Below are 27,358 nucleotides of genomic sequence, written 5' to 3'. Positions count from 1 at the left end.
AAGAACTCAGCCCGAGCTGCTTGTTCCTCAGCGGTGATGTCTCAGCGCTTGACGGGACATAACGGGTCTCTGTGAAGGACACTAATGATTAGTAGAGATGAGGTTTAGACCAGGTAAGACACACAAACCCCTACTGTGCTGTTAACCTGTGTGAAGCGTTAAACATGGCTTTAAATCTAGAGGAAGGCGCATTAGCATGGCCGGCCATAGCACTGGACTTAGCCAGGGGGAAAAAAAAACATGTAGCCTTGTATTATGGACGCTGCAGTAACGCAGAGCCGGCTAATTGCAGGGTATCAAAGCTAAGCCTGAGACAGACAAACTAGCTGCTCTGACACACTCAACTCTGTGGTGAAGAGAGAACGACTGTCTCGCATGATAATGAGGGATGAGGTACAGTAGAACAGCAACAAATCTGGAAGGGTGTGTGTGAGAGCAAAGCTAAGAGAGAGAGAGAAAGATAAAGACAGAATGTGTACAGTGAGATGATGATAGGATATAGGCTGGAAATACTCCAATTTTCCAGATATATAGTATATACGTGAATATGCTTCCTTACACATTGCCTGTGATAATTGAAAAATAAATTGGAAAATTAAATTTAAAAATAAAAAAACAATAATTAAAAAAAAAAAATCTCTAAACAAAAAAACATTTAAAAGAATAAATTAATCTAATATTAAAATTAATAATAAAAATTAAAAATTAATAAATTATTAAAATTAAACTGAACTGAACCATATTCTGGAATTCAGCTAAAGCTAGATATTTATTTAGATTGACTATATTGCCTAAAGCTCACAATTGTTATGTTTTGAATTTAGTTGCATACTTTAAGTGGTTTATTTCATTGATTAGTTATTTCCTTTATTTTCAGTATTTATGCATATAAAGGAACATTGGCAAATGATGTACACCAAAAAGTCTGTTTTTATCATTTAACCGTTATCATGCTGCTCTAATAGGGCTGTAATATTATTATGTATCAAAATCCGTACCATGAAATTCCATAAACATCATCTTGGCTCCGTTGTTGGTAGGAAACTAGATAGATTCTTTAGCGGGTAAAGCGCCGAATTGAATTTCATGCCTCTTAGCTGTGTTTTTGTTCAGGGCTTACTTTGACAATCCTATTTGTGTTTAAAGGCAAAAAAGCCCTCTTTTCGAAACACTTACACACTTTTAATGTGAACATCAGGACTCAATTTATTTACACTCTGTCTGTATTGTAAGATCAGCAGTTACTGGTAAGGAAAGGTAAGCAGGAAGATGGTGAGAGTAAATCCCAGGACTGCCTCAGAGCCACTTTTGGGCCTTCATGGCTTAAAGCATATCCTGGCACATTTTTTGGATTAATCAAGTGACTAAAAGTATGTAAGTGGTTGAGTTTACTGCGAAACCCAAAAAAGCTAGCAAGAAAGCGAAGCTACGAGATTGACATCGTGACTTCCTCAATACGCGCTCTTTTTTAGTGACATCGTTATTCCAATACTCAAGAACGCAAGCACCAAGAACTAAATCAATGCGCTTACTCTAATATGTTATTGTTTCTATAGTAACTGATCATACACAGTGATGTGTACAGAGAATCTAAGATGTAATAATAACTGTGTTGTTCTTGAAACAATGAAAAATGTATAAGGAGTGTCAGGTGTCAGGGCTTTCTAACAGTCTCTTTGTGAAGTCTCCCAGCACAAGAAAGTCCTCAGGGCAGACGAGTTTTACTTTACGGTTTCTCGGTCAAATACTTTACAGTTTCTGCAGATTTGAGAGAGCGTGCGAGAGAGAGACAGAAAGAAAATGAGAGAAAATTAACACAAGTTGATTCCAACGTTTCGTAAAGATGAGGATCTTTTTAGATATATTAACCTCCTTTGAAAAATTAGCACTAAGTTGGCCTTGGCTAACAGTAAACATATTTTGTTTTTTAATCTTTTTTTAAATAACGTATTGACCACCAGGAACTTACAGTGCTGCCTTTTTTGCCTTGAAGCCTTTTTTTATATATAAAAGTTCTCCAAGAAATCCAACACGCTTTTGTATCTGTATTTTTTTGATTAAATAAAGTGGTAAACTCACTTAGAGCTATCGCACAATAGCAAGTACACAAATACGGGTGCGTTCTCCGTCCTCACGTCCTCGCGAGTTCATTCTCGCAAGGTTCGTCGCCAAGAACATACTTCTGCAAGCACGTTTCTTCATCTTCATGGTTTTGAGTAACAACTACTGTCAATCAAATCCATCCGAAAGAAGCGAAAGACCATCAAGGTTAGCTATCGAGAGATAACACATCTCTCCAACAGGAGTGAAGAGTCTGTAAATCCCCTCCAGTTAAGCCCGAACTCCGCAGCGTGAGCCGCACCGCACCGCCAGAGGTCGCCGAGTCCTTGAGGTCACCTTCAGAACCACGCTTACATCATCATAACAGCTACACTCCAAACCTGAACCGGGCCGACTTTCATCTGACGGGGAGAGCTGTCAGCTAGACTCCCGCCGACTGCAGCTGGGACTCTCTTTTACGCCTTTGATGCCTTTGGTAAAGACTGCACTCGTTATACGGTGGCATCTTCAGGGGGCCAGGCACAAACACGATGACCTAGAATGGTCATTTGTATTTAATTAGACGCACTGAGACCAAGTTGTGAATTAAAGAAGGAAATAATTAGGACTTTCATCAGGGGTAATTAGGCATGTTTGAAGAAACTGGGTAATATTGTGTAGTCGGAAAGATAAGCTTACGCAACATCTGTACTAATTATGCAATCCAAGTTAGGTTTTACTTGTTCACTTATTAAATTATTTTATTTTATTAATTATATTTTAATTATTTATTTTTATTACATACTAATAAAAAAAAAGAATAATAAGTTTGGATTATTGGATGGCTCCTAAAATCCTGCAAGCTGAAACTTACAACCTTTACTGGCAAAACTAAATACTCATTCATCATCTAGGGGAAAAAAAATAGAAGATGTTATTATATAGATGTTAACGTGCAGCAATTAATAAGAAAGTGTGCAGATTAACTGTTCCAGTGTCTACATCTTATCCTAAACAGACGAGTGGCAGCATTTTTCCCTCCCAAGCGCCTGGTGGTTACCATAAATCCCGTATATAACTTATACAGCTAATATATAATAATGCTCTCTATGTACTTGTCTTACTTTAGCCAAGTCAGACAAACACTGATAAATTTTATTTCACATTAATGAACTCGAAACATTCTCCATTTACTGTGACAGAAAACACAGAAACATTTCGAGAGAGAAAATGGAGCTGAGACAAGAGCAGCGGTGAAATGCTTACTAATGTGAGGTATAGGAAAGGGGCGTGGCTTCAAGGAAGTGACCTTTAATATCAGTTTTCAAGATATGCAAATGTTAATCATTCCAAAGTCGTACGTCGAGAGACTTATCTGTTGTTTATTGGGGGAAAATGACGACTCTTAGTGTATTGGTTTATTTTTTGTGTTAAAATGCGTTAAGGCTTACGTTTCTGTATTTATTACTGTTATTGTTCAAAGTGAAAACCTCAGATAAAAAAAAAAAAAAAAAAAAAGAAAAAAAATCAGAGAAATGTAACTTACTGGTTGCATTAACACTCCATTCCCATAGAGCCATTGAAAAGATGGCCCATGTGTTACACCACCAAACTGCATGCCACTTTGTGTAAAGACTTCTTACCAGAGGTCACTCTGGCGGTTTACCCAGTGAGTACTGCGTGTACTTGTCTGTACTTGTCTTACCACCAGTCCGAAGTCAGTAAACACACCGTGTTCCCTGACCAGGCAGCAGATTCAGACTGTCGACTTATTCAAACAGCTGCAAACAAAATGACCCGAGTCTTTTTATATCAAAACCTTAGAGACAAGATGGTGAGATTTACACAAAGCCTCCTGTCTGAGCCTGACTCCAGTTGTAAGCCAACTGTCTAGACCTGACTCCAGTCATAACACACAAACACAACACACTAAAGCATCTCCATGTTCCAGACTGGGATGTGAAGATTGCACTTTTTTCCATTTGTGATATGACACCAGCGTCAGAGATTTGGGTATTGACCAGTACCCGATACTGTTTCGATGACGCCAGGCCTGAAATAGTGGAGCTGTTGAAGGCAGGATGTGCATGAGATTACTCGTGATGTGTATTTCAGTCAGTCTGGTACATGGCAGGACTCAAATCCCTCAGGTGGGAATGGTGGTGCTGATCTCGCAACAGCTTTTGCTACGTTTCACACTCTCACATGTCTTTCACACTCTCGGTTTATTTCATTTGGCTAAGTAAGGAATAAAACATGACAGGGCTGTGCTGTTACAGGAAACTAATCAGCTATGGGGTGGTAACAGTAATCCTGCTTCATCACACCACCCTTTCGTTCTTCTCACTTACTCTATAGCAGCTATAAAAAGGCATTCCCTCAACAGCCTCTCTTTTTTTCTCTCTTAAAGTTTATAACTCAAAAATCTTATCTGCGGGTTGTCATGTTACCAAGAAAGACTTTTTTTTAACTGTTTAGTTGCCACTAAAGAAACAATCATGTATTAGAACGAGTGCATTAATGTAACCCTTCAACACCTTCTGACCAATTAGATCGGAGAACTCGACAGTGCATGTTTATATTAACTGGCCAATGCAAAGATTCCCATGTCATTTTTACTTACACATGGCAAGAAAAGGTAGAAATCAAGCTCCACCCCTTTTCCTACATGACATTATCTTGTGCACAATAAATAAATAAAGCTTACAAGTACTTGTGTCTTGATCCTGGCTTGAAACGCCGGATCTTTATCAGATCGCATCATTGATTTTGTTGAGACTGACTGCTGGATTTCATAAAATAAATCAAATCAATGACACACAGTTGGATAATGAGAAGGTGTAATCTCAAGTTCATGTTGGATCAACAGCAAGCAAATGATTATACTATAATCTAATAAAAACAAACGAAAAAAAAAAATGAACACAATGCAGCCGAGGCACTTAGGGACTGAGTGAAGGACAGTGAGACTGGCAGAGGTGACAGCTCTAATAGTCCCGCTCGGACGACCTTCGTTAGCGAGCCTTGTCATCGGAGCGTGCTCTGTCATTACCAGTTTATCATGAGGGATGCCATGCTCGCCAGGCCGTGCCATTTCTCTCCGACTTCGCCCTGTCCTCATCCACCTCAAAAGGCAAATTGGCCCGGAGCAGCCGAGCATGCCGCATTGTTTTCTCAGATCAATCAATGAATGTGGTGCGAGTGCTTGGGAATGCGACTGTACTCATCTGACACAATCTGCGGAGCAGCCTGGATGGATATAATAGCGTGTCAAAGGTAGAAGTTGCACTCGACACTCAACGCTGTGATAAACATCCTGAATAGCGAGGAGTCGCGTCAAGCTACAACGTGGTCGCCATTTTCCGCGTCCATTGATCTGAGTAATTCTCTGATATTTTCTTTCTGTAAAACTGCAACTTTGGGTACATCTGTTTGTTTGTTTTTTAACCAACTATTGTATACAGAGAGCACAGTAGACAACACTGTAGAGCCAAGCATCGTGGATTAAGTTCCTACTTTAAAAATCATACAATAACACAAAAAAGCTGGTTCAGGTCATGGTCAAATGGTGCTCATATGGACATTAGGATATTGTGTGGTTCTATACATACATCAAATTCAAACGATCAAAATGGCCACTATGATTATGGATATTATTATCTGTTAATTTAGTGTTAGGAGTCAAAACAGTGACTATCCCTGAATGCATACAGAATAAGAACGATACTCCATAATCATTTTTATTGGTATCAAAATAAGAGATATTATGTTAAAATAACTACAAACTATGTTGAATTAAGAGGTTCTGCCAGAATAACAAGAAAATATGTTGAAATAACATTGTCAAAACAATGGGATGTCAAAATAAATAATTAGAAAGTAAACTACTATTTTGAAATAACATGAAATTAAGTTGAAATAATGACAATGTTGTTCTTTTGGTCGATTCTGTTAGGGGTCGCCACAGCGGATCATTGGTCGGCATGCTTGATTTGCCACAGGTTTTACACTGGATGCCCTTTCTGACGCAAACCTCCCATTTTATCCAGGCTTGGGAATGGCACTGAGAGTACGCTGCCAGTGCCTGGGCTGGTTCCTGCCCAGGAATCGAACCCGGGCCACGGCAGTGAGAGCGCGGGATCCTTAGCTGCTAGACCACCAGGGACCGGAATAATGAGGATGTATTGAAATAAGTAATTAAGTGGGGAAAAAAATCAGATAATATGTAATAATAATGAGATAACTCAAACTAACAAGGTATTAAGTTAATGATGATTTACTAAGTTGAAATAAGAAATGAAGAGGTAATGAAGACACAATACCTTGAACTAAATTATAAAGTCAAAATAATGAGATATTAATCCGAAATAAATGAGATCACTCGAAATAACGAGAAATTAAGTAAGAATAATGAGATATTAAGGTAACATAATGACACTGTGTTGAAATGATGAGTTATTCAGTCAAACTAATGAGATCTCAGATATTAGAACGAAGACATATAGAAATAACACGAATATGTTAAAATAACAAGAAATTAAGTTGAAATAATGACATAACTTGAAATAACTAATTATTAAGTTAAAGGGATGGGATAATATTGTCAAAATAACAAGATACCTTAACATAAGTAATTAAGTCGAAATAATGAGTTTGTAAGTTGAAATAAGATAGATTAGATTAAAATGACATACTCAGTCAAGATAAAGACATAATACCTTGAAAGGGGGAAGGTGAAATAATGAGATGTCACAATAAGACAATCCCTCAAAATAAGTTATATAATGAGATATTACTTTAAAATCAGGACATACGTTGAAATAATGCAAAATAATGAATTATCAAATCACATTTATGAGAATTAATAAGACAAATTCAGTTAAAATAAAGACTTTTTTGGACTACGTTATTAAGTTATTAATTTGAAAGAATGAGATAAATTAAAATAACAAAATTTCTTGAAATAATGAGATGATTGTTTTTCATAATGTGCAGTATCACCATTATCAAAGTTATTATATTTATCCATTTTTATAGTTATTATCTTGTTTGATGACTTGAATGACCTGAAAATGCCTGAAATAAATAGCCAGAATATTATTTAATCATGAATATCATTGGATTATGTTTATTTAAAAAAAATATATATTAAAAATTAAATAGTACATGATTAGAACACTGGAATTTATAAATGATTAGCAAAAGCATGCTGAAGTATGCTAACATCACAGCGCTGCTCCTCAGCAACAGGTCCGAGCCCTCTTTAGTCATCTGGATTATAATTCTAGTTAAAGAGCAGCTCCATTACGCTGCAGCCACATGCTGCTTTATTAAGCAGAAAGTGAAGCGAATGGCCTGAGGAATAAATCAAGGCCCTAAACGGAGGTGCTTTTATAAATCAGTGTCAGGTTAATACGCCCCCGAAGGACCCGACGCCATCCGAAGCGCAAATAAAGTTTACTCGAACGCCACGTTGTTTATCTCTCGATCGTTTGCGCCACTTTTACCCCAGTGTGACAGATAGTCCTATTTTCTACATCGGATTTTTATTAAACAAAAAAAACCAACAAGCTCTTTTCTCTTTTCAGGCTTTTATCACAGTTTTTCTACAGTTAGACTCGTTTTGCGTCGGCTCTGTAGGGGATTCGGAGATCTTCAGAAGGAAGGATGCTGGCGGTTTGAATTTGTGCAGCCCTCAGGCTGCTGCGTCTGACAGTGATCTCCAGGACAGGAACGGGGAGAGGGGAAAAAAAAAGACTCCGCCCCCCAAAGGGCCTTAAATTGAAGGAAGAGATAAAGAGATGCACATCGACTGAATGGGAGTAGAAAGAGACAGTTCCCGCAGCATTGCAGCGGCGCTTTACAATAACCCGCAGCGACAATGCCCAGTAGAAATCTATCTAAAGGCTGACTTGTCAGAATCAGATTCATCCAGGCGGCACAGCCGAGAGATAAAGGCAAAGAGAGAGAGAGAGAGAGAGAGAGAGAATAAGAAGAAAGATAGTGAGACAGAAGTTGCTTTTTTATTTTCTGCTGATGTCATGATAGGAACAGGGACCATTGGTTTCAATATTCCGAGGGAAAAAAAAACCTTCGAGATACGAGATGAGACAAAGACCGGCTGCTGATATCAGGCTTTTTTTTTTTTCCTCTCCTCACAGCTTACAAACTCTTTAGAAAATATTGCACTGAGGCTGTTCCACATATTTTGGATCCATTTTACAATGAAACTGGCTGCACAGACTTTCCAGGAAAGGACGGATACGTGTGATCAGATGAAGAGAATCGGTCTACCCATGGGTAAGAGGTGGACAGGACAGATTTATGATCCTCATAATATTAACGCAGTTCAGAGTTTAATCATGAACCAGGAGCCATGGAATAAAAACTGGCTCTCTGGCTTACTTTTCTCACAGTTCATTGCATCTGACTGAATAATCCATAATAATCCAATAAGCTTCAGAAAGTTCTTCAAGTGCTACATGGTTGGGTACGACTGTAGTTTTCAAGCTTTTTTGCAGTCAGGGACCCATTTAACTGTAAAATTAACAGATTTTTAACAACCAACTCTTCAAATATGAGGCTCGTTATTTAAATGTACAAAATAGTATTCTGGATATTTATTGGAGTTATAGATGTTAAGCTTTTTATTCCTGAGCTTTCCAAAAACAGAACACGTTATTTATAGACTGATTTATTTTTCAGCTATTGAGATTTGAATTAAACTGATTTGAATCAAGTGATGAGTCAAATAGATTAATAACTACAAAAACCTTGAAAAAAAAAAAACTTTAGTAAATATAATAACTTTGATAAGAGGCAACACAGTGGTGTATAAGGCTCCCTGCATTTCCTCCAGGTTCTCCAAATTCCTCCGACCTCCCAAAAACATGCCATGAGGTGGACTGGCTATGCTAAATTGTCCGTAGGTGACTTGCGGCCAATCCTCATGCCCAGTGTTCCCCGAATTGGCTCCGGATCCACTGCAGCCCTTATTAGGATAAAGAGCTTACTAAAAATGAATGGATGAACAAACACTGTGATTCTCACCACAGTAACAATAAAAAAAAAGACGTGAATCCCCTGGTGAATGAACTCCTGGTGATCTCCAGATGCTAATTTCAGAGCCACTGGGTTAAGGGTTAAGGAGTTAAATTAGGAACCACTTAAATGTGAAACCCTCTTTATTAAAGTTCAACATAAAAAGAATTGAAGAGTGCTTTATGGTGCTAGGAACCCAATGATTCATCATCATCATCATCATCATCATCATCATCACAGGCTCCAGTGACCAGGCAATCTTAATGTAAAGTACTGATAAAATCTTTATTCTCAATCCCCTTTTCAAAACCACAGTGACCCAATATCATGCCATCTTTCTAAGAACATCCACCAAATCACAGGGTGGAACTTGATGATGAGTGTCCCTGGCCCAAAATGTTTTAAGATTTACCTCGCTAGAAAATTACAAACTCTAATCTAATTTGAAAACGTATATTATTTTTTTGAAGTTTGTTTCACTAATTTGCTGATGTTTAGTGCCTATATTTAACCACGTTAGCCTCTTTTCTTTGCTAACGCCAGGCTAGACTACCATCAGTTCCAGGAGCTAAGTCAAATTGTAGCTAATGGTACATACCGGTTATTTTTTACTTCTGATTAAATCATCAGCAAGCTACATAGCATTAGTCATGCATATGAGCAGCAAACTTACAGAGTTTAACAGTTTTAGCACATTTTTGGCCAAATACTTCCACTTTTAACTGAGTACAATTTTGATGACTACGACTACAGCGTACATTTGCGTAAGTATAATTTCTCAGTACTTTTTCCACCCTGAAAGCATCACCCATACTGTCATGACCTCTTGGTCCTACACTGAAAAAAAAGCTTACTGGATTTACTTAACTCAAACGTGTCCATCGGTTCCACGTGATTGAATTGAGTTGCATTAACGCAACTTGATTCGTACAAACATGATTTGATCATATATTTTCAAAGCTCTGAATAAAATCAAGCTTCACGCTCCAAATATGTTCTTCTTTTGTCAAAGGTATTCTTAAATTCTATCTGAAAAATATATATAATATGAATTAAGTATGAAAAATTTTGGAAGACATTTTGCTAAAAGGAGTTAATTTCCCTTATGTATGGAGACTTTGGGACTCCCTGTATATATATTTTTTCCACAGCCCAATAACCTTAGCATGATGGATGAGTGTGTGGTTTATGGTCTTCGAAAATGAAACCTGACCTTTAAAATAAGTAGAATAATGAAGCCAGGGCTAGTGTGCCTAGGTTGATAAATAGTGCAGACCTGGCCATACATCCAACAACCAGTGATACTGTCATGAAAGGGGGTTTCTGATGGTAAAACAAAGCCCCTTTATTGATAGCGAGTCGAAGTCAATTGTTAGATCGTACAGAATTAATACACTACAGTATACACATGCTAATTTGTTCATTTAAATGGATTAAGTCTGCAGGGATGCCGATTAGGCATCAGGAACAGCTGTGTGTCTGAGACACATCAGTGATTACATGGCATGTGACCTTCACACTAACAAACCCGAGATGAAAACTAATTATCAAGTCTTATTATACGTGTAAGGAAGATGAAACAGTCAAAGAAGCACAGAAGTTCAAAAAAAGACCTCTTCTTGCACAGCTAAAAGTCTGTAGAAAAAAAAAAAACCATGATAAACACACTCGACACCGACTTGAAAGAAAGTCAAACTGCATTCTGCTCTGTGCAGCACCTTTGTTTGAACACGCTGTACATTTTCGCTTTTATTTGCCGAGCAGTATGTCTACTGTCAAATAATTTTGGTTTTAATTCATCAAAAGTGCACGTAAATCCACAGCTCCCCCCTTGGCTGCTGCCTGAACATTGATTAAATCCATTTATAAAGCTCAGCTCCACACCACACGGGTAATGCCAAACTGGTTTGTGGAGATGATTTGTTGAGATTCAATTTCCCCACTGTTAAGCAATAAAACGAACCCATGCGTATTTTATAAATTCACCCGCGGAACACTTCGTTTGTCCGCCGGGGAAAACGAGAAACAAGGGTTTGCTCTCAGGCAGCTCTCTCACTCTCTCCCTCCCTCTTTCCCAAGTCAAATAGGAAAGGTTTCAGAGAAACAAGATCAGAAAAAAACACATCCTAAGCTTTATATAAGTTCTAGATTAACTTCCTTTGTGAGCTGTCCTTGGTTGAAAGTGATGAATATTGGAGACAGTTTGGTTAATAACTGCAGTCTCACATCAGAAGCATTCTCAGCGATGCATATTACACATCGGACGAATCACTTTTCAGGTTTAAAAGACACTAGTGGGACAACAAGGGTGCATCGATACTGATACTGGTACTGGTACTGATACCAATATCCGATACTACGTGATGTAAGTCTGGTGTATGTGGTGTCGCTAACAAACGGATTATACATCACAAATGACAGCGATCTGGACGTATTTCACAAATAAATATTGCAGAATGCAATCTGTGCTCTGTGAAAATATCAAGAAGAGGAACTATAGCATCTTCCTACGATCCAAGAAACCTGATAACGTATATTATGGAGTTTAAACAGTATCTTTAATAGAAAGTGTAATCATCAAAAATGAGCGCAATGAGGTGCCATGAATCACGTACACACAAATGTATCGGCAAGTGTTGAGAAGTGAAGCGAGCATGCAGAGAAAGTGTTAGGTGTGAGTGAGAGCACTTCCATTAGGCGAGCACTGAGCACCGAGATGCATGCTCGACAGGATCTAAGCTTTTCATGTGAGTCAAGGTCCAATTCATGTGAGTCAAGGTCCAATTCATCCAATTCATGCCCTCGTGCTTGCTACTACTCTGCACACTCAAGTCAGCCATCCTCACACTCGCTGTTAAAGATACCTGAACATCTTAAACACTCAGCATGAGGAGTTGATTGCTAGCAGCACACAGGAGCAACCAACACAAACAGAGCTTAAAAGAAAAAAATGTTCCAAGACTCCCCCGATTAATCAATATTAAGTAGGTTACTCATTTTGGCATCAGTATCGTTATCAGTAGCAAAGCTCATACACAGACTCGGGCTAAAGAACATGGTATTGATGTGTTCCTATTTAGGAAATCAAAGATGGACGAAAAGCAGACCACTGATGTGTTTTTCTGGGCCAGTTTAAATCAGACCTGGCTGGTCCAGTGATGGACGTGTCTGGTCAGTCAGTGCTCACTGGGTTAATACATTTCCTGAACCCTGCAGGATTGCTTATCCTCACCTCTAAAGCCCTGCTTTGGTGAACTCTTCCTTATAATCAAAGATCTGCCATGAATGATATTGAATAGAAGGGCAAAAAAAATTTCTACTACCCATCAGGAACTCTGTGTTTTAGCACAGGGTCTCATCATAGGCGTAAACCTTATTACGCATACACACACGAACACAAGAACACACTCGCTGACAGACAGATAAACAACAACATTCATGATTGCTATTTTGTTAAGTGTTTCAAGTTTGTAATCATGCCGTGTCTCTTCTGAATAGCAAGCAGAAACGCTGCGCTTCCCGTTAGCAAATTACGGTTCTGTCGTTGTTCCTATGCGTAACTGTACTTTAATTGGACAGTCAGCTGCTAACGGTCACTAACAATGAGAGATTCGGAAGCAAGGAAAAAAAAAAAAAGTACTGTAGGTGAAACAAAATGCTCTTCTCCACTGCAACCCTACTTCATCCAAGATAACTAATCTAGCTACTATATCTAATACACTACATTGATTTAAAAAAAAAAAAACAAAAAAAAAAGCCTAGTAGCATAATTGCATGTGCATTTCATGGCTACTGTGTAAACCAGAGAAACATAAACAGAGCTAAAGAAAATGTGACATGATGATTGATTAATGCTTAATGCTTAATTAGTTTTATTCATTTCAGTAGCAGTATCTTTATCCTTGTCTATGGAAACTCGTTTAAGCCATGTATGAGTAAATATTCCACAAATTTATCTCACATATCTCTTAATATCACTCAATTGCAAGGTTTTTGTCTCATAATTGCGAGTTGTTTCATGCAACTGAAACATTTTTTTCACTGTTGCAACGTTTTTCTCTTAATTGCGAGCGAACAACTGAAACGCATTTTTTCACAATTGCACGTTTTTTATCTCGTAATTGCGAGTTAAGTTCATGCACCTGGAACTGTTTTTTTCAAAACTACTTTTTAATATCACACAAAATGCGTCTTAGTGCTTCCGTTTCCCATAATCAAACCACAACGGGAAACTGGGAGATAAATGTGTGTGATATTTTCTCATACGTGGCAGAAACAGTTACTTGTATTGACAAGCACCTAAATAAAATCAACTGGCACTTATATATGGTTTGAAAAAAAAAATCCATTCTTCCATAATTCTCTAGTGATTGAATCCACAAGTCTTGCACCAATTCTTCCAGGAGGCTGCTTCCACTGTTTCATCTTTTTTTTTTTTTTTTCCTCAATGTTCTTAGGGAGTTCAATCTTGTCTTGGATGTTTGCTTAGAGCCTGAAATACTAAATATTTCAACTAATCCTTATAGAAGTAATCTTAACATGCTAGCTTAATACTTTGCATATTTATTAAATAATACAACTATCATTAAATCACAGCTGATACTCCTGAATCCAGCTGCTCAAACAGATGTTAAACAGATATTTAAAGTGTCAGCATGCTAGCACGCTCAGGTATCTCAGCCACATCTCCGTTCAGTCTGTATTCACAGTGCAGCTTGTACGCCGGGTTTTATGGGTCACCGATCGTGGATTTGTTCCCTCCTTATTATTCATCCAGCTAAAAAAATAAAAAAAACAAACACTCGGTGGATTGGCAGATTACCAACAAGCTTGACACGCAGAGGTCCCAAGCAGCAAAACCGTTTTTTTTTTTTTTTTTGCAGAATAAAAATCCTCCCCAGAGACGGGATACTAAGAAGGGATTTTGGTCCATTAATATCAATAGAAGCAGAATTTTTCTTTGATATTATATTTAGAATAAAAGGGCAGCGATGCCAAAGGGATCAGTTGGGAAGACTTCTGAGGGTTTTTACGTCTTGCTTTTAAGAAGTTTTTAAGCCTACACAAGCTGAACGGTTCCAGAGACACCAGGGATTAATCAAAAGTTCACACACACAGATACACACACACGCGCACATACACGCGCACACACACAAACACACATATACACACAAAGATAGAAAAAGAGAAATAAAAAAAATAAAGAGTGGTGATGGTGACAATGAACAAAACTCAAATGCACATTAAATGAAAAAGAAATGAGGGAGGCAAGAGTTATCGATTTGTTCTAACTGCATTTTGGTTGAAGCTTAAAGTTAAAGTCGGGAGCTTGGATATGGATACTGAGCTTGGAACCTGTATGAAATTTCATATACTTGAAATATACACGTCACATTATATTTTTTTCTCGGTGGTATATTTAATAGAGATACATTTTTGCCTTTTTTTTTTTTTGCTTTAAAAAGATATGTGATATTGGAACTCAGATCTCAAAGAATATAGATTTTATATAAATTACGCCAAGCGTGAAGCGTCCAGGATTCGCAGGGAAAGGTAGACACTTTGAGAGGTCAAACTCAGTATTTTGGCAAACACAGTCATCTGTCACACACACATCCATGAAAAGAAGCTAAGCTAAGTGACGTGACAGAGTAAAGTGGAGATGGAATGGAAGATACGAAGCGTAATGACGCAAGTGCATCTAAAGCTTTTTTTATGTTTTACTGAAATACAGAAATTACAATCAAGCGACTAACTTTGGAGATTAACTGCTAATCATTGCCATCAAGCTAACATCAGCATAGCCTAACTAGCTAGAATGTTACTTAAATAGTTACGCTGGGCATTCAGTTTTTAACATCTCTGTGAATAAAAAAAAAATAAAACTACTGTAGCTATTTAAGAATTAATGAAATTAAAAAAAAAAAAAAAAAATGATTTTTTGATCACTCAGAGCATCAACGTTTCATCAGGAATTGCCAATGCTTCACCTTTTGGCTTAAAGTACATAAAATCTGCATTTTGAAGATTTGAAGATTTCAACTTTTGAGATTTGTATATAGGGCTCAGATTAAAAAAAAAAAAAAAAAATCCCAAGCCAATCAGCTGTAAATTCAAAAGCAAAAAAGAAAATCATATTCTGATACTTCTGTCAGTTTCCAAGCTGCATAGTTTTTTTAAAAAAAAAAAAAACACAACAGTTCAAAACCAGATAAATTGTGCCAACGATAAAGCATGCTATTGGGAAAACACAAAAAGTCAGTCACGGAAAGAAAGACCACAGCTAGAAACACCTCAGTGGTGGCAGGATCACAGTTTCCCCACAATCTTTGACACTTTGACAGCCATAAAAAAAAAATAATAATTACCCAGCAGCCATGACCTCTGTTCACCTATTATACTCTTCTTTCCGCACACTCATAACTGTCTGTCTGTATTCCTCTGTCTTAAAGCCAGATAAACTGACACACGATTGAAACATGCTTCAGAGAGGGTACTGTGTGGACGTGAGCCAACCCCGTAGTTGACTTCCTGCCAGTGTGTGCAGCTTAGCATCAAAACAAGTCCTAAAATGAAAAAGAAGCCAAAATGAGCAAATTTCAACATTTCCTTGGTAAAATTACATGCCAGAATTACTGAAAATGACCTGAAATGTGTGGAATGGACGTCTATGCTTGCTGCATTTAGACAAACGACACAACTGACCAAACTGTTGCTTAGCAAATGTAGTAAAACTCTTCAGAACTTCATCTTAGCATAGCTTTCACTCAGAGTCCTCACCTCTCACACACCCCGTCCTCCAGAACCAGAGAGAATTAGCAACTCCTCCACTTTGATTACCAACCAAACCCACTACAGTCCCGCCTCCTTGTTTTCTATTGGCTCACGAGACTACGGCTCGTGCACTCACAGGTCAGAGTTCACCTAGATAAACTGCCTTCAAGGCCTCCTCGGAAGTTTGTGCTTATGAGTTCGGAGGTCAGGATTACGGAATGGTGTGTGTTAAAAAGTCGTTTTGGTTAAATAATAAAAAAAAACACTGGAAGAAGAAAATGGATGGTGTGAGAAAACTTCTTTTATTGTTATTTGTTAACCTTTTTTGTATGACCAATAACAAGAAGTTTAACATGCAAAATTAGCAGTTAAATCTTACCGTGTTTGTGGCCGCCATGACTTTTTGTTACTGACACGCCCCCAGCTCAGAAAGTCAGGGCTCTGGAGTAGTAATTACGACACTGTGGTGACATTTTTCAAACCAGATTTGAAAGTAGCAAAAGTCAACACAAAGCAAAAGTAAAGCGCTAACACATCCCGTGTCCTTTCCCCTTCAGTTAATTAGCTTTTCCACCAATTTGTTTTCTGACTGAAAATGGCGGTTTTCAGGTGTCTTTGCTATGTGTATCGCTGTAGTAGAGTCAAAAATTTTGAATGCTACTGCTAAACCATAGATGTTGGTTTGTCTATACACAATATTTTGAAGTACCAGAAAAATACTGGAGGCATTTTTGAAACATCTATAAAAAGTTATCATTTTATTTATACAGCTTTGATGGTCTAAAAAAATGTACTAGTGCAGACAAGGATGGAAAATGAAAAAAATATGTACCAAAAAAAAAAAAAATTTTTATATCTAATGAGGTGGAGCGACAGAATGACGCACACGGACCCTGCTAGCATGTGGTGCTTGTTACTCTTCTCTATTGAGGAGGAAAAATCAATTCTGCAGAGAAACCCCCTTCAATTAGCATGACATTTTGTAAAAGGTCATCCAAATTAATGGCACATGTGAGAGATGTAATTGTGCCATTTCTGATTTTTTTTTTTATTTTTCAGGCTTAACTGACATCCTGCTGTAATGTTCATGTTATGCTTTTTTCCCAACTTTTTTCTTTTTCTTTTGCTAACTACACAATTTCAACTACTTAAACCCCACCCACTAGTATGGGCTACTGCTGGGTTGGGGATGGACGTGGTCAGGATATGGTAGAAGAGTGCAAGTGAGAAGGACAGTTCATAACGTCAACAAAATAGACTTCATGTGAAAACTATAATGAATTTCCTGGTTACACAATTGCACTTTTTGACCATGTAGTACACAGTTATAGAAGGGATTTATTTATAATCGCACTATCCGGTGTCACCCAGGTGAGGATGGGTTCCCTTTTGAGTCTGGTTCCTCTCAAGGTTTCTTCCTCATGTGGTCTCAGGGAGTTTTTTCTTGCCACCATTGCCTCTAGCTTGCTAATTAGGCATAAATTCATATATTTAAAATTTATATCCTGAATTTCTATATTTCTGTAAAGCTGCTTTGTGTCAATGTCCATTGTTAAAAGCGCTATACAAATAAAACTGAATTGAACTGAATTGAATTGAAATAAGACAATTCGAAGTGCGTGTTTTGCTTCATAGTGGTGCTTTATGTTACGACATTGAGTTGGAGTCGCAGATTGTGAACAGATGGAGATTCTGTTTGGTTGTCGACTTTTTGTTAAACAAGCCATGATGTCAGGTTGAGAATCAGACCAGAGAGAGTAAATAAAATGCAAAGTCTATCAAAGTCTAATAAAACTCTCCCTGTTCTGAGCTAACGTCTCTAGCCCTGTAGCTAGTCTCTGATCTGATGAGCCACCTTTCGCTAAATAATTTACGTAAACAAATGTGATTGGATAAACCTCAACAGAGGATGTGCTCCAGAAGCCAAGCTTATAAAAAAAAAAAAAAAACTAGAGTTGCTGACGTACGGTCATTTTTTTCATACGTTTATCATCTCTGCTACAGTATTATTCAAGACCTTGGTTTGGTCCAATGAAATACTTTGCTGGGTGCACATCTGGGCAGCTGTCCTCCAGTCGACGACCCTTGCTCCAGACTGTTTTACGATTTAAGCACACCCCGCCATTTCAGCCACAGCATCCCGAAGCCTTTTATCCATTACGTTAGAAATCGAACATTCGCCATAACAGTGCACAGGTTCTGAAGTCGCCGTCTGTCCTTTTCAATGTGTATGCAGAGAAGATCAGGCGAGGCAGATAGAAGGACTCACCAAATGAAAGCTTCCATCTTGTCCTTTTTATCTTAACTCTGCCTTCCTCAATGTTCTTCCATTCCCGGGGTAATAAATCATGTCGGAGCTTACAGATTGGGGCCTCATCTTGGAGCCGAGTTCAGTTAAACACTCCACTTTCCAGCGCTCACGGAGGCTACTTCTGAGGCTAGTGTCTTTCCTTTTCTCACCATTTCTTCCCCCATCCTTCTCCATCTCTTTCTGGAAGATTTGTGAATGTAAATTTTCACATCAAGGCCTTGTTGTGTGGCAAACGCTAAATGCTAAAGGTGAAGGTTGCGTTGAGATCTTCTGCGTTTCTCTGCTCATTTCGAAAGCACAGACTCTCATGGTTTGGACAGAGAGACCTGAACCTGAAGAGCTCAATCCAAAGGGCCAGTTTGGGTTGGTAGATTTAAACAACTTGAACTGGATTTCATTTAGTTAAGCAGGTTAAAGGTCCTGAAACAAGATCAGCATATTTTGTAGTAGTAGTAGTAGTAGTACCACTATGTTTTGTTCAGAAAGACCTCGCTGGATGTACAGTGCCTTGCATAAGCACCTCGACTTTCCCACATTTTGTAGTTTTATAACTTCTCTAACTCCCAGACTTTTGGAATAATCTTGTTATTTGAATAATTATACAGCCAAAGGTCTGACTTCAAGTATCAAAAACAGTATTCATTACATGAGTTATCAAAGAAAGGCACATTTCTACACTAATGATGTACATCATACCTTTCACCGTACCCTTCACAGCTTCTTCTCTTGTAACTCATATCATGAACTTTTTTACTTATTATTATTTCAGATGTTAACGTGAATTGTGTGCATTAGTTGCTGCCTTGGTTTCATTTATGTCCACCTGCTTCTTTCTCATATGTTGCTAAAACTCTTCAATACACACTGCATATGATTACCTCCTGTTTACCACATTATCACTTAAAGAAGTAACAGTGATTGTAATTCATAATTAGAAACCTGACTTTTGGAGGACGGCTTCCTCTAGGCATCATCACGGTCCTGCCATTTTCTTTCCAATTTTTAATAACGGATTTCCGCAGGATGTTCAAATTTTGGGATTTTTTTTGGGAACCCTGATTGATACTTTTCCAGAACTTTGCCATGCGCTCATTTTGATATCCCCTTCATCTTCATGATGCTGTTTGTTTAGGAATGTTCTTGAACAATCTCACAAGAGATCACATGACACACAGGTTGACTCCAGTCAATTAATCATGTGACATGTAATGGCACAAGAACTTATTTAGGGGGTTTCACAACAGGGGGGGGTCAATACTTATGCAATCCCTACTTTTATGTATTTTATTTGTAAATAATTAAAATATATATATATATATATATATATATATATATATATATATATATATATATATATATATATATATGTATAGAAGAGTTTTAGCAACATATGAGAAAGAAGCAGGTGGACATAAATGAAACCAAGGCAGCAACTAATGCACACAATTCACGTTAACATCTGAAATAATAATAAGTAAAAATATATATATATATATATATATATATATATATATATATATATATATATATATATATATATATATATATGTGTGTGTGTGTGTGTGTGTGTGTGTGTGTGTATATATATATATATATATATATATATATATATATATATATATATATATATATATATATATATATATATATATATATATATATATATAAAAATAATCAAATGTGTCTATTATTTCCTATTAAAAGATTACAATAAATCAAATATATGATTAATAATCCTATTTCTAGAAATATGTCTGAAATAGTCTTTCTCCTTTATAAATATATAAAACTATGAAAAGGTCTGTTGGCAGATAATTCTGCTCATTTTAAGCATTTAGTCTTTCTTAAAAGAGAAAAAAAAGATCTGCCAAGAGTTAGAAAGTGTAAAGCTTGAAATCTTTCTAAAGATATGTTGAGTAATCATATATTTGATTTAGAATTATCTCATAATAAGAAATATTAGATAAATTTGCCCACATTCAACATATTTTACTAAGATATCATTTTTTGCAGTGGACAAAATGTGGGAAAGGGTGAAAAGTGGGGGTGAATACTTACGCAAAGCTCTGTACATAATGATATTCGGAATTTGATATAAAATAAGTACACAACATTTACTCTGGTCTCGATATATACAAACGGGACGGAAAGTGTACTTGCTGTTGTGTGACTCATTTGTTTAGCTTCTTTGTTTGGAGCCCAACGCCTCGCCAGTGGTCGCGTGAAAAAAAAAAAAAATACCACGCTGCCGTGTGCTTGCTCACAGAACCGACCACGCTGAAGACGGAATTAAAGAAACGATTCCTCTCTTTTCTTGTTGAAACAGCCAGTCCCTGACATTTGCATTGCAAATTGCATGATTCATTCATACAGTAGATTTTCCGTTCAGTTTCAATTTCCCATAAGAAAGTTACTCATGCTGCAGGTCGACTTTTACTGAAACGGACGCCTGGACCCTCCTGGCACATGCCGAACGGTACCAGCGGAAGTTCAGTCCTGCTTTAAAAGAGTTAAACCCCTTGTAAGCCTGCATCATAGATTTATCAGTCTTTATCGCACAGACTGCTCAAGTGAGCTGTAAATATTCTCATTGTTTTTTCTGCCAAAATAAACCACGCTTCACCACCATGTATGAAATGCTAGTAAAAAAAATAATAAATTAATTAATAAAAAGAAAAGACCAGATAGATTTTGGCTTGAGTATGGAAGTACAGGAAAATACAAATCCAGAAAATGAGACAAATCTGCAACAACATTGCGATGTTGTACACATTCTCCCTTACTGAAATGGAGTTTAGATTTTATGAGCATAACATTTTATGCTGTGCATTTAATTGACTGTTCACATGTAGTGCAAATGTTTTTTTTTACTTCTTGCGATTTTTTCATGATTTATTTATTGTTACATGTTTTTTTCTTTTTTCATGTTTCATGTAATCTTTACACATGCTTCATAAAATTTTACTTTTTTTCCCGTGGTTAATTTATATAACAATTAAAGTTCATGTGATTTTTTGCACAGATTATTTGAATGATTTTTTTTTTTATTTTCACATGTGATTTTTACCCAATCCAGTTATTTTAGAATGAGAATTTTTTCAGATGGCTCATTTTTTAACACACAGTTCCTTTATATGATGTGTGATTTTATACAAGATTTATAGGGTTTATTTAATTTCTCATGTGATTTTGACACGATTCATTTATGTTGACCTGTAAGGCATGAAGTTTCATTTTTCCGATTTTTACTTGAGTTCACATGCACAATTTCAGGGCATAACGTTAAAACGCACTTTCACATGCGATCGCGTTCACGTAATGTGAATTAGGTCATGAGTAAGTGTTGGCTCACCTCATGCTTTGGGAACTTGAATAAACCATAAGAAAATAACAAATGCATTCAAACTAGATTCTTTGCAAACAAGAGCTGGTAATCCTGACTGGCGTGTCAGCCCAGGTGACCCATTTCCACCTGTCAGCTACTGAAACCTCTAATCCTTCTGGCAGATAACATTTTCCACAGATAGGAGACATATTTCATCACTTCGGTCCCTCGTGTTCGTTTGCCTCCGAGGCAGAGGCTTAGCGCAGCCAGGTTTCATGATGCACGGGGACCCTCAGGCCCGAGGAAAGTCTGGGTAAATTAGCTACTAGCGCTAACTTATACGTTGACATCCATCTCTGGAACTGGGAGAGCACAGCCGACTCGACGCTCGGCCAAATGGGAGGACAGAAAGCGGTGACTCAAATCCAGGCAGCTGTCGTTAATGAGAGAAAGCAAGTGATTTGCGGGCCGCCATGCCAGCCTCTTCTCTCTGCTCGGCCAGCACTTTACACACAGCCAGAGAGGAATTTAACACAAGAGCCTCATTCTGCTGCGGCCAGTGTCTGTTTGCCTATTAAACTAACTTTAATCGGATGAATTGCCACTCTGTAAATTTGCACTCTAGTTAGCACCCTATGCTAACTTAGACAGAAACTCATGACTCAAAAGTTAGCCATGTAGTATTTTGCTAATTTATTTGGGGCCGTAACACATACACCCTTGCACAAGTGATGATATGTTTCACATAAACACATGTAATTATGTGAGTACTATGAGAAATAAAATACAATGTTATGCCCAGAAATTACACACATGAATTCAAGTAAACAAATGCACTATGTGATCACATGTTGGAAATAAAACCACGTGTGGAAAATTAACATGTGATAATAAATGAATAATGTTGTGGAAAAAAAATCACAACATTTGTTGTGAAACACACGAGACATAACCTGTCTAAAAGTCACACTTTTCTGTAATACAACATTGAAAACTATGTAACTATTTGATTTTTATTCCATTATAATCAAAACCATTTTGCAAAATTTATGAAAAAAAAAAAACAGCCTGAGGCTTTGCTCATGTTGTGGCCCTTGAACTGTTAAGTCCTGCACTACCATCACACTCACAAGGGATTTAATTACCAATGTTACCACAGGCTACAGCTCAGTACATGTACATATGTCCCTGAATCCTGCAAAATCTTTTTGCCTATGCACGAGTGCTGACCAAAATAGAGGTAAAGCAGTCAGTGATGCACGTACTGTTAATAAGCAAACTGAGTTCACACTGAATATGCTGAATGAATGGAAAACCCCTGCAATGTGAATAAGCTTCTGTGAACAGCACACTGTATATATAGTTTAATGCCAAGACATCAGTGGTCTTGGAGGAGTTTAGGCCTGGTGTAAGAATTAGTTCCAGTGACAGTTAATCCCTTTGTATCTTTCAGTCTTGGTTGAAGCCTATGATGTCCATGGCTCTGACTTACCTTTGGTACCAATCATTAAGGCTCTGACTTTTTTTTAGTCGCAATTTTTAAGTCTTTGCTTCATGGTCAGTCCCAATTTCTAAGGGTCTGATTCTTGCTTATTCCCAGTTTCTTGATTAGTCTCAGTCTCAAAGGCTCTGATTCTTGGTTAATCGCACTATTTAAGATTCTCACTCTTGGTTAGTGCCAATCTTTAATGCTCTGATTCATGGTTAGTCCTAATCTTTAAGGCTCTGATTTTTGGTTTGCTCTAGTCTCTAAGGTTCAGAATGCTGGTTAATCTCAATCTTTAAGGCTCTGATTCTTCATTAGTCCTGAGCTCTAAGGCTCTGATTATCAAGTAGTTCCAATTTTAAGGCTTCCACTCTTGGTTATTCCCAGTCTCCAAGCAGCCAAGTCCCATTGATTAGTCCCAGTCTGTGAGGATCAGACTCCTGGTTAGTTCCAATTCCCAAGTCTCCGAATCTCAGTTATTCATCCCACTCTCTATGGATCAGGCTGTTGGTTAGCCCCAGTCTGTAATGCTTTGACTCTTGGTTAGTCCCAATCTTTAAGGCTCTGTGTAAGGCTCATGTTAAGGCTTAATCTTCGTTAGTCTCGATTTTTAAACCTCCAATTCTTGGTTAGTCCAAGTCCCTCTGGCTCATACTCATGATTTGTCCCAATCATCAAGGCTCTGCTTCTTGGTTAGTCCAAATCCTTTAGGCTCTGATTCCTGGTTTTTAAGGTGCTGATTTGTGGATTGTCTCAATATTTAGTGCTCTGATTCTTGGAAAGTCCCAATTTATAAGGATCAGACTCTTGGTCAGTCTCAAGATTTAAGGCTCTGGTTCTTGGCTAGTAGTAGTCTCTGAGGATCAGACTCTTGGGAAGTCCAAGTCCCTAATCCTTTGACTCTCGGTTAGTCCCAGTCTCTAAAGCTCTTATTTTTTTGCCAATTTTTTATGTTTCTTCTTCTTGGTTAATGTCAGTCTTCAAGGCTCTGATTCTTGGTTATGTCCAGTGTCTAAGGATCTGACTCTTGGTTAATCCCAGACTTTAGGGCTCAGACTTTTGGCGGTTGTCTGTCTTTATACATCTGTTTGCTGGTTAGTCCCAGTATTTACTGATCTGCGTCCTGGTCTTCACCAAGAGGGAAAGTCTTGAACTGCGAGTAGCTGAGAGGACTGAGAGGTTGGCTGTGATTTCCAGTGGCTTTTCTTCATCATGGATGAATAAAGGTGTGTGACGGGTCTGTTCTGGCAGGAAACGATTTTCTCCATACAATGCACAATGCAATGTAATTTCCTCCTAGAATGTAATGATGCAGATCTGAATGAAACAGGATAAAATGAATGTGATGACTGATTCTGTTATGGCTGTGAGGAGTTTTTAAAGTTTTTTTTTTTTCAGCAGTCATATTTGGGGCATGGTGTTCATACAGGGACAACATGAATCCATTATATGTATTCTTCCCCTCTGGACTGGGATTGAGAATAGCTGGTGCAGGCCCAACTGCACCAGTGCCTCGAGTCAATACCATTGCAGTTTTTTGTCAAAATTAAACTCTCATGAGGATTCTACAATTCAGGCCTGACATATGGTCTTTAAATTTTCCTTGAAATATTTTTTTTTTTTTTTGCTCAATTACATGTATGATATTAAGATAAACTTCCATTTTGTTTCCAACACATTACACTGTTTCCACTCCTGTCTTTTCAAAAGGCATCTGACTTCAAAAATACACCACAGGCCACAGGAGGATGCCTCAAACCACACAACCACACAGTACAGCTTCAATCTCAGATTTACTGACTCGAGACTTTTTTTTTCAAAGCATGCAATATAATGTCAGTCAGCATAAATAAATTTGTGGCTTGTGCTCTGACAATGACATTAACAAGTTTCAAGCCATTTGGATAATTGCACAAGCTCAGGTAGCAGATTAATAGGCATAGGTGTAGTCTGTTGTATTGCAAAAGCTTATTATGGTACAAATTCAACACCAAACTGCAGTAATTATGAACAAAGCAGCACTCCATCAAGCGATGAGAATGATATTATTAATTAATGACAGGCTAACCACCAGCCTATAAACACATTAGCCTACTGCATAGATCTGTAGGGAAAAAAAGTAAATTATCAGATGCTTCCTAAAGTATTGCATCTTATTACAAAAACAAAAAGGTTTATAGCTTCTTTGCATGTTACAATCCATTGTACAAGATATTTATATCCCAGTAAAACACACACACACACACACACACAGTTCTTCATATTGCGTAGGATAACACAGCAACCCTTGCTAAGAAACACTTATTAAAAGGGCTTACTGTGTTACTACTCTAAAACTTACACAGCACTGACACTGGAGACTCCTTCCATAAATCACCATATCAATGATTATACATGAATTTTAAACCATTTTGAATGAGCTGTCACTATAGAAACGATATCAGATTAGAGCAAGTGCATTAACACACTACTGTCAGGGCTACTCTTATAGAAAAGTAATCAATTTTACAAGATATTATATTATTACTGTAATATTAATTGCAGTAATAAATAAATAAACAACCATTTTAACTACATACATTAGCCAGCTTTTTAAAATTCGAAGCGTGTAAAACTTTGCAGTTAATAAAGTGGGATCGTCTAAAACTAAGACAGTTTGTGAAAGCAGATGATACACACAGATTCTTCTTTTTTCCGAGAAAACTGAATTCGTTGATCTGCTGCCTATCGATCAACCTCCTCAACTGTGTATAGTGGATGTAAAGATCATTTTGCATCGTTTCCATAAAGCTACTGTATAAGAAGTGCTGGAGATAAGAAAGTTTGGGAAATGTCTAGTTAGTTTATTAGAAATTGTGTTTTTTTTTTTTAAACATAGTAGAATATGAGTATATGAGAATATGAGGAGGTATGAGGATGTCCTAGCAGTACATGAGCTATAATAGACAGTAAATACACTATCATAGCTACAGACAGACAGACAGACAGACAGACAGATAGACAGACAGACAGATAGACAGACAGATAGACAGACAGACAGATAGACAGACAGATAGATAGATAGACAGACAGATAGACAGACAGATAGACCAGACTTGCAGGATCTGGGAGATCAGCAGAATCACCAATATCGCTTTCATTCAAGTAACACACCACCAATAACGCTTTCATTCATGCACGCGCAAACATACACACACACACACACACACACACACAGGGCATAACACACACACACACACACAGGGCATAACACACACACACACACACAGGGCATAACACCCCCCCCCCTCCTCCTCCCCCCCTTCGCACTTCTCTTTATCCCTTAATTAACTCCCTCACTCGTTTCTTCCGTATCTCTCGGATGCACGCGCGCTGTTGTTACAAACACACAGTGTGTTCATTAGTCTCGTAAACGTGAACAGAAACGTGAACAGAAACACACCAAACTACTCCACTGCATCCCGCGTTTCAGAGAGGGCGCGTGGTACCAAATAAAAGCGAATAAAATAATGAAATAAATGGCGGAGCCTCACCGAGTGTGAAGTAGGGCAGCGCGGTGTTATCCAGATCGTCCAGCACCGACACGGCTCCCGGTACGTCGCTCCGCACGAACAGCAAGAGCCGGGAGTCCGCCGCGCCCGCGCTCCCGGATCCCACGCTCAGCTCGCTCTCGCGCAGCACGGGCAGCGTGGACACCGTCACCGTTTTGACCTCGCATGCGCCCGCCGCCGCGTCCTTCTCTCCGCCGGGCTTCGGTCCTCCCGCCGCGGTTCCGGTTCCCGTCACCGTCCCAGTGAGGAACTCCTCCAGCGAGAGGAAGAGGAGGAGAAAGAGGAGGAGGAGGACGAGCCGTGCCGCGCTCCGCGCCATTCCCCCGGTCCCCGTGTGTTTTTGAGCGAAGCGCGCGGAGGCTGCGCGCTCGTTTATAAAGCGGTTGCGTGTGGGCGCGCGGGGGCGCGCGACTCCGGCCGGGAATGGAAGCGGCGGGGCGCAGGTGAGCTCAGGCTCGCGCGCTGCTTAACCAATCCCATCCGGCCCGGTGTTAATCATCATCATCATCATCATAATAATAATAACAATAATAATGATAATAATAATAATAATAATAATAATAATAATAATAATAACAATAATAATGATAATAATAATAATAATAACCTTGTGTGTAACACTCCTAGAATATCATCTGTTTGTTTGCTTGTTTGTTTATTTGTTTGTTGGTTTCATAAACACCCTTTTGGCTGATGGATTTTTAACCACAAAGATTGATGGATAGGTGCCAGAAAATGAACAAACAAACAAACAAACAAACAAATAAATAAATAAATCCCACAGTGTAAGTGTGTAACACACACCAATAACACTTAATCATTCATCCTGA

General features: G+C 38.1%; 1 protein-coding gene across 3 annotated transcripts in view; it reads right to left on the bottom strand.

The window, feature by feature from the left end:
* Positions 1 to 26,927, bottom strand: part of LOC113531323 (astrotactin-2) — a 371,532-nt gene extending 344,605 nt beyond the window's left edge. The window contains exons 1-2 of one of the 3 annotated variants that reach the window (XM_053230640.1): positions 15,728 to 18,926; positions 15,450 to 15,647 (exon numbers count right to left, since the gene is read on the bottom strand). Coding sequence is in view for 1 of the 3 variants with exons in the window: in XM_026921980.3 (XP_026777781.1) it covers positions 26,511 to 26,847 (337 nt within the window). In the remaining 2 variants the exon portion in view is untranslated. Of the gene's footprint in view, positions 1 to 15,449; positions 15,648 to 15,727; positions 18,927 to 26,510 lie in introns of those variants that run through there. The other 2 variants (XM_053230641.1, XM_026921980.3) reach the window with 2 other exon arrangements.
* Between the last annotated feature and the right edge of the window lie 431 nt (positions 26,928 to 27,358).

The sequence above is a fragment of the Pangasianodon hypophthalmus genome, chromosome 27 (assembly GCF_027358585.1).
Source record: "Pangasianodon hypophthalmus isolate fPanHyp1 chromosome 27, fPanHyp1.pri, whole genome shotgun sequence".
In the NCBI taxonomy this organism is placed as follows: domain Eukaryota; kingdom Metazoa; phylum Chordata; class Actinopteri; order Siluriformes; family Pangasiidae; genus Pangasianodon; species Pangasianodon hypophthalmus.
Note: the sequence above shows the minus strand (reverse complement) of the source record. Positions and strands in the feature narration are given on the sequence as shown.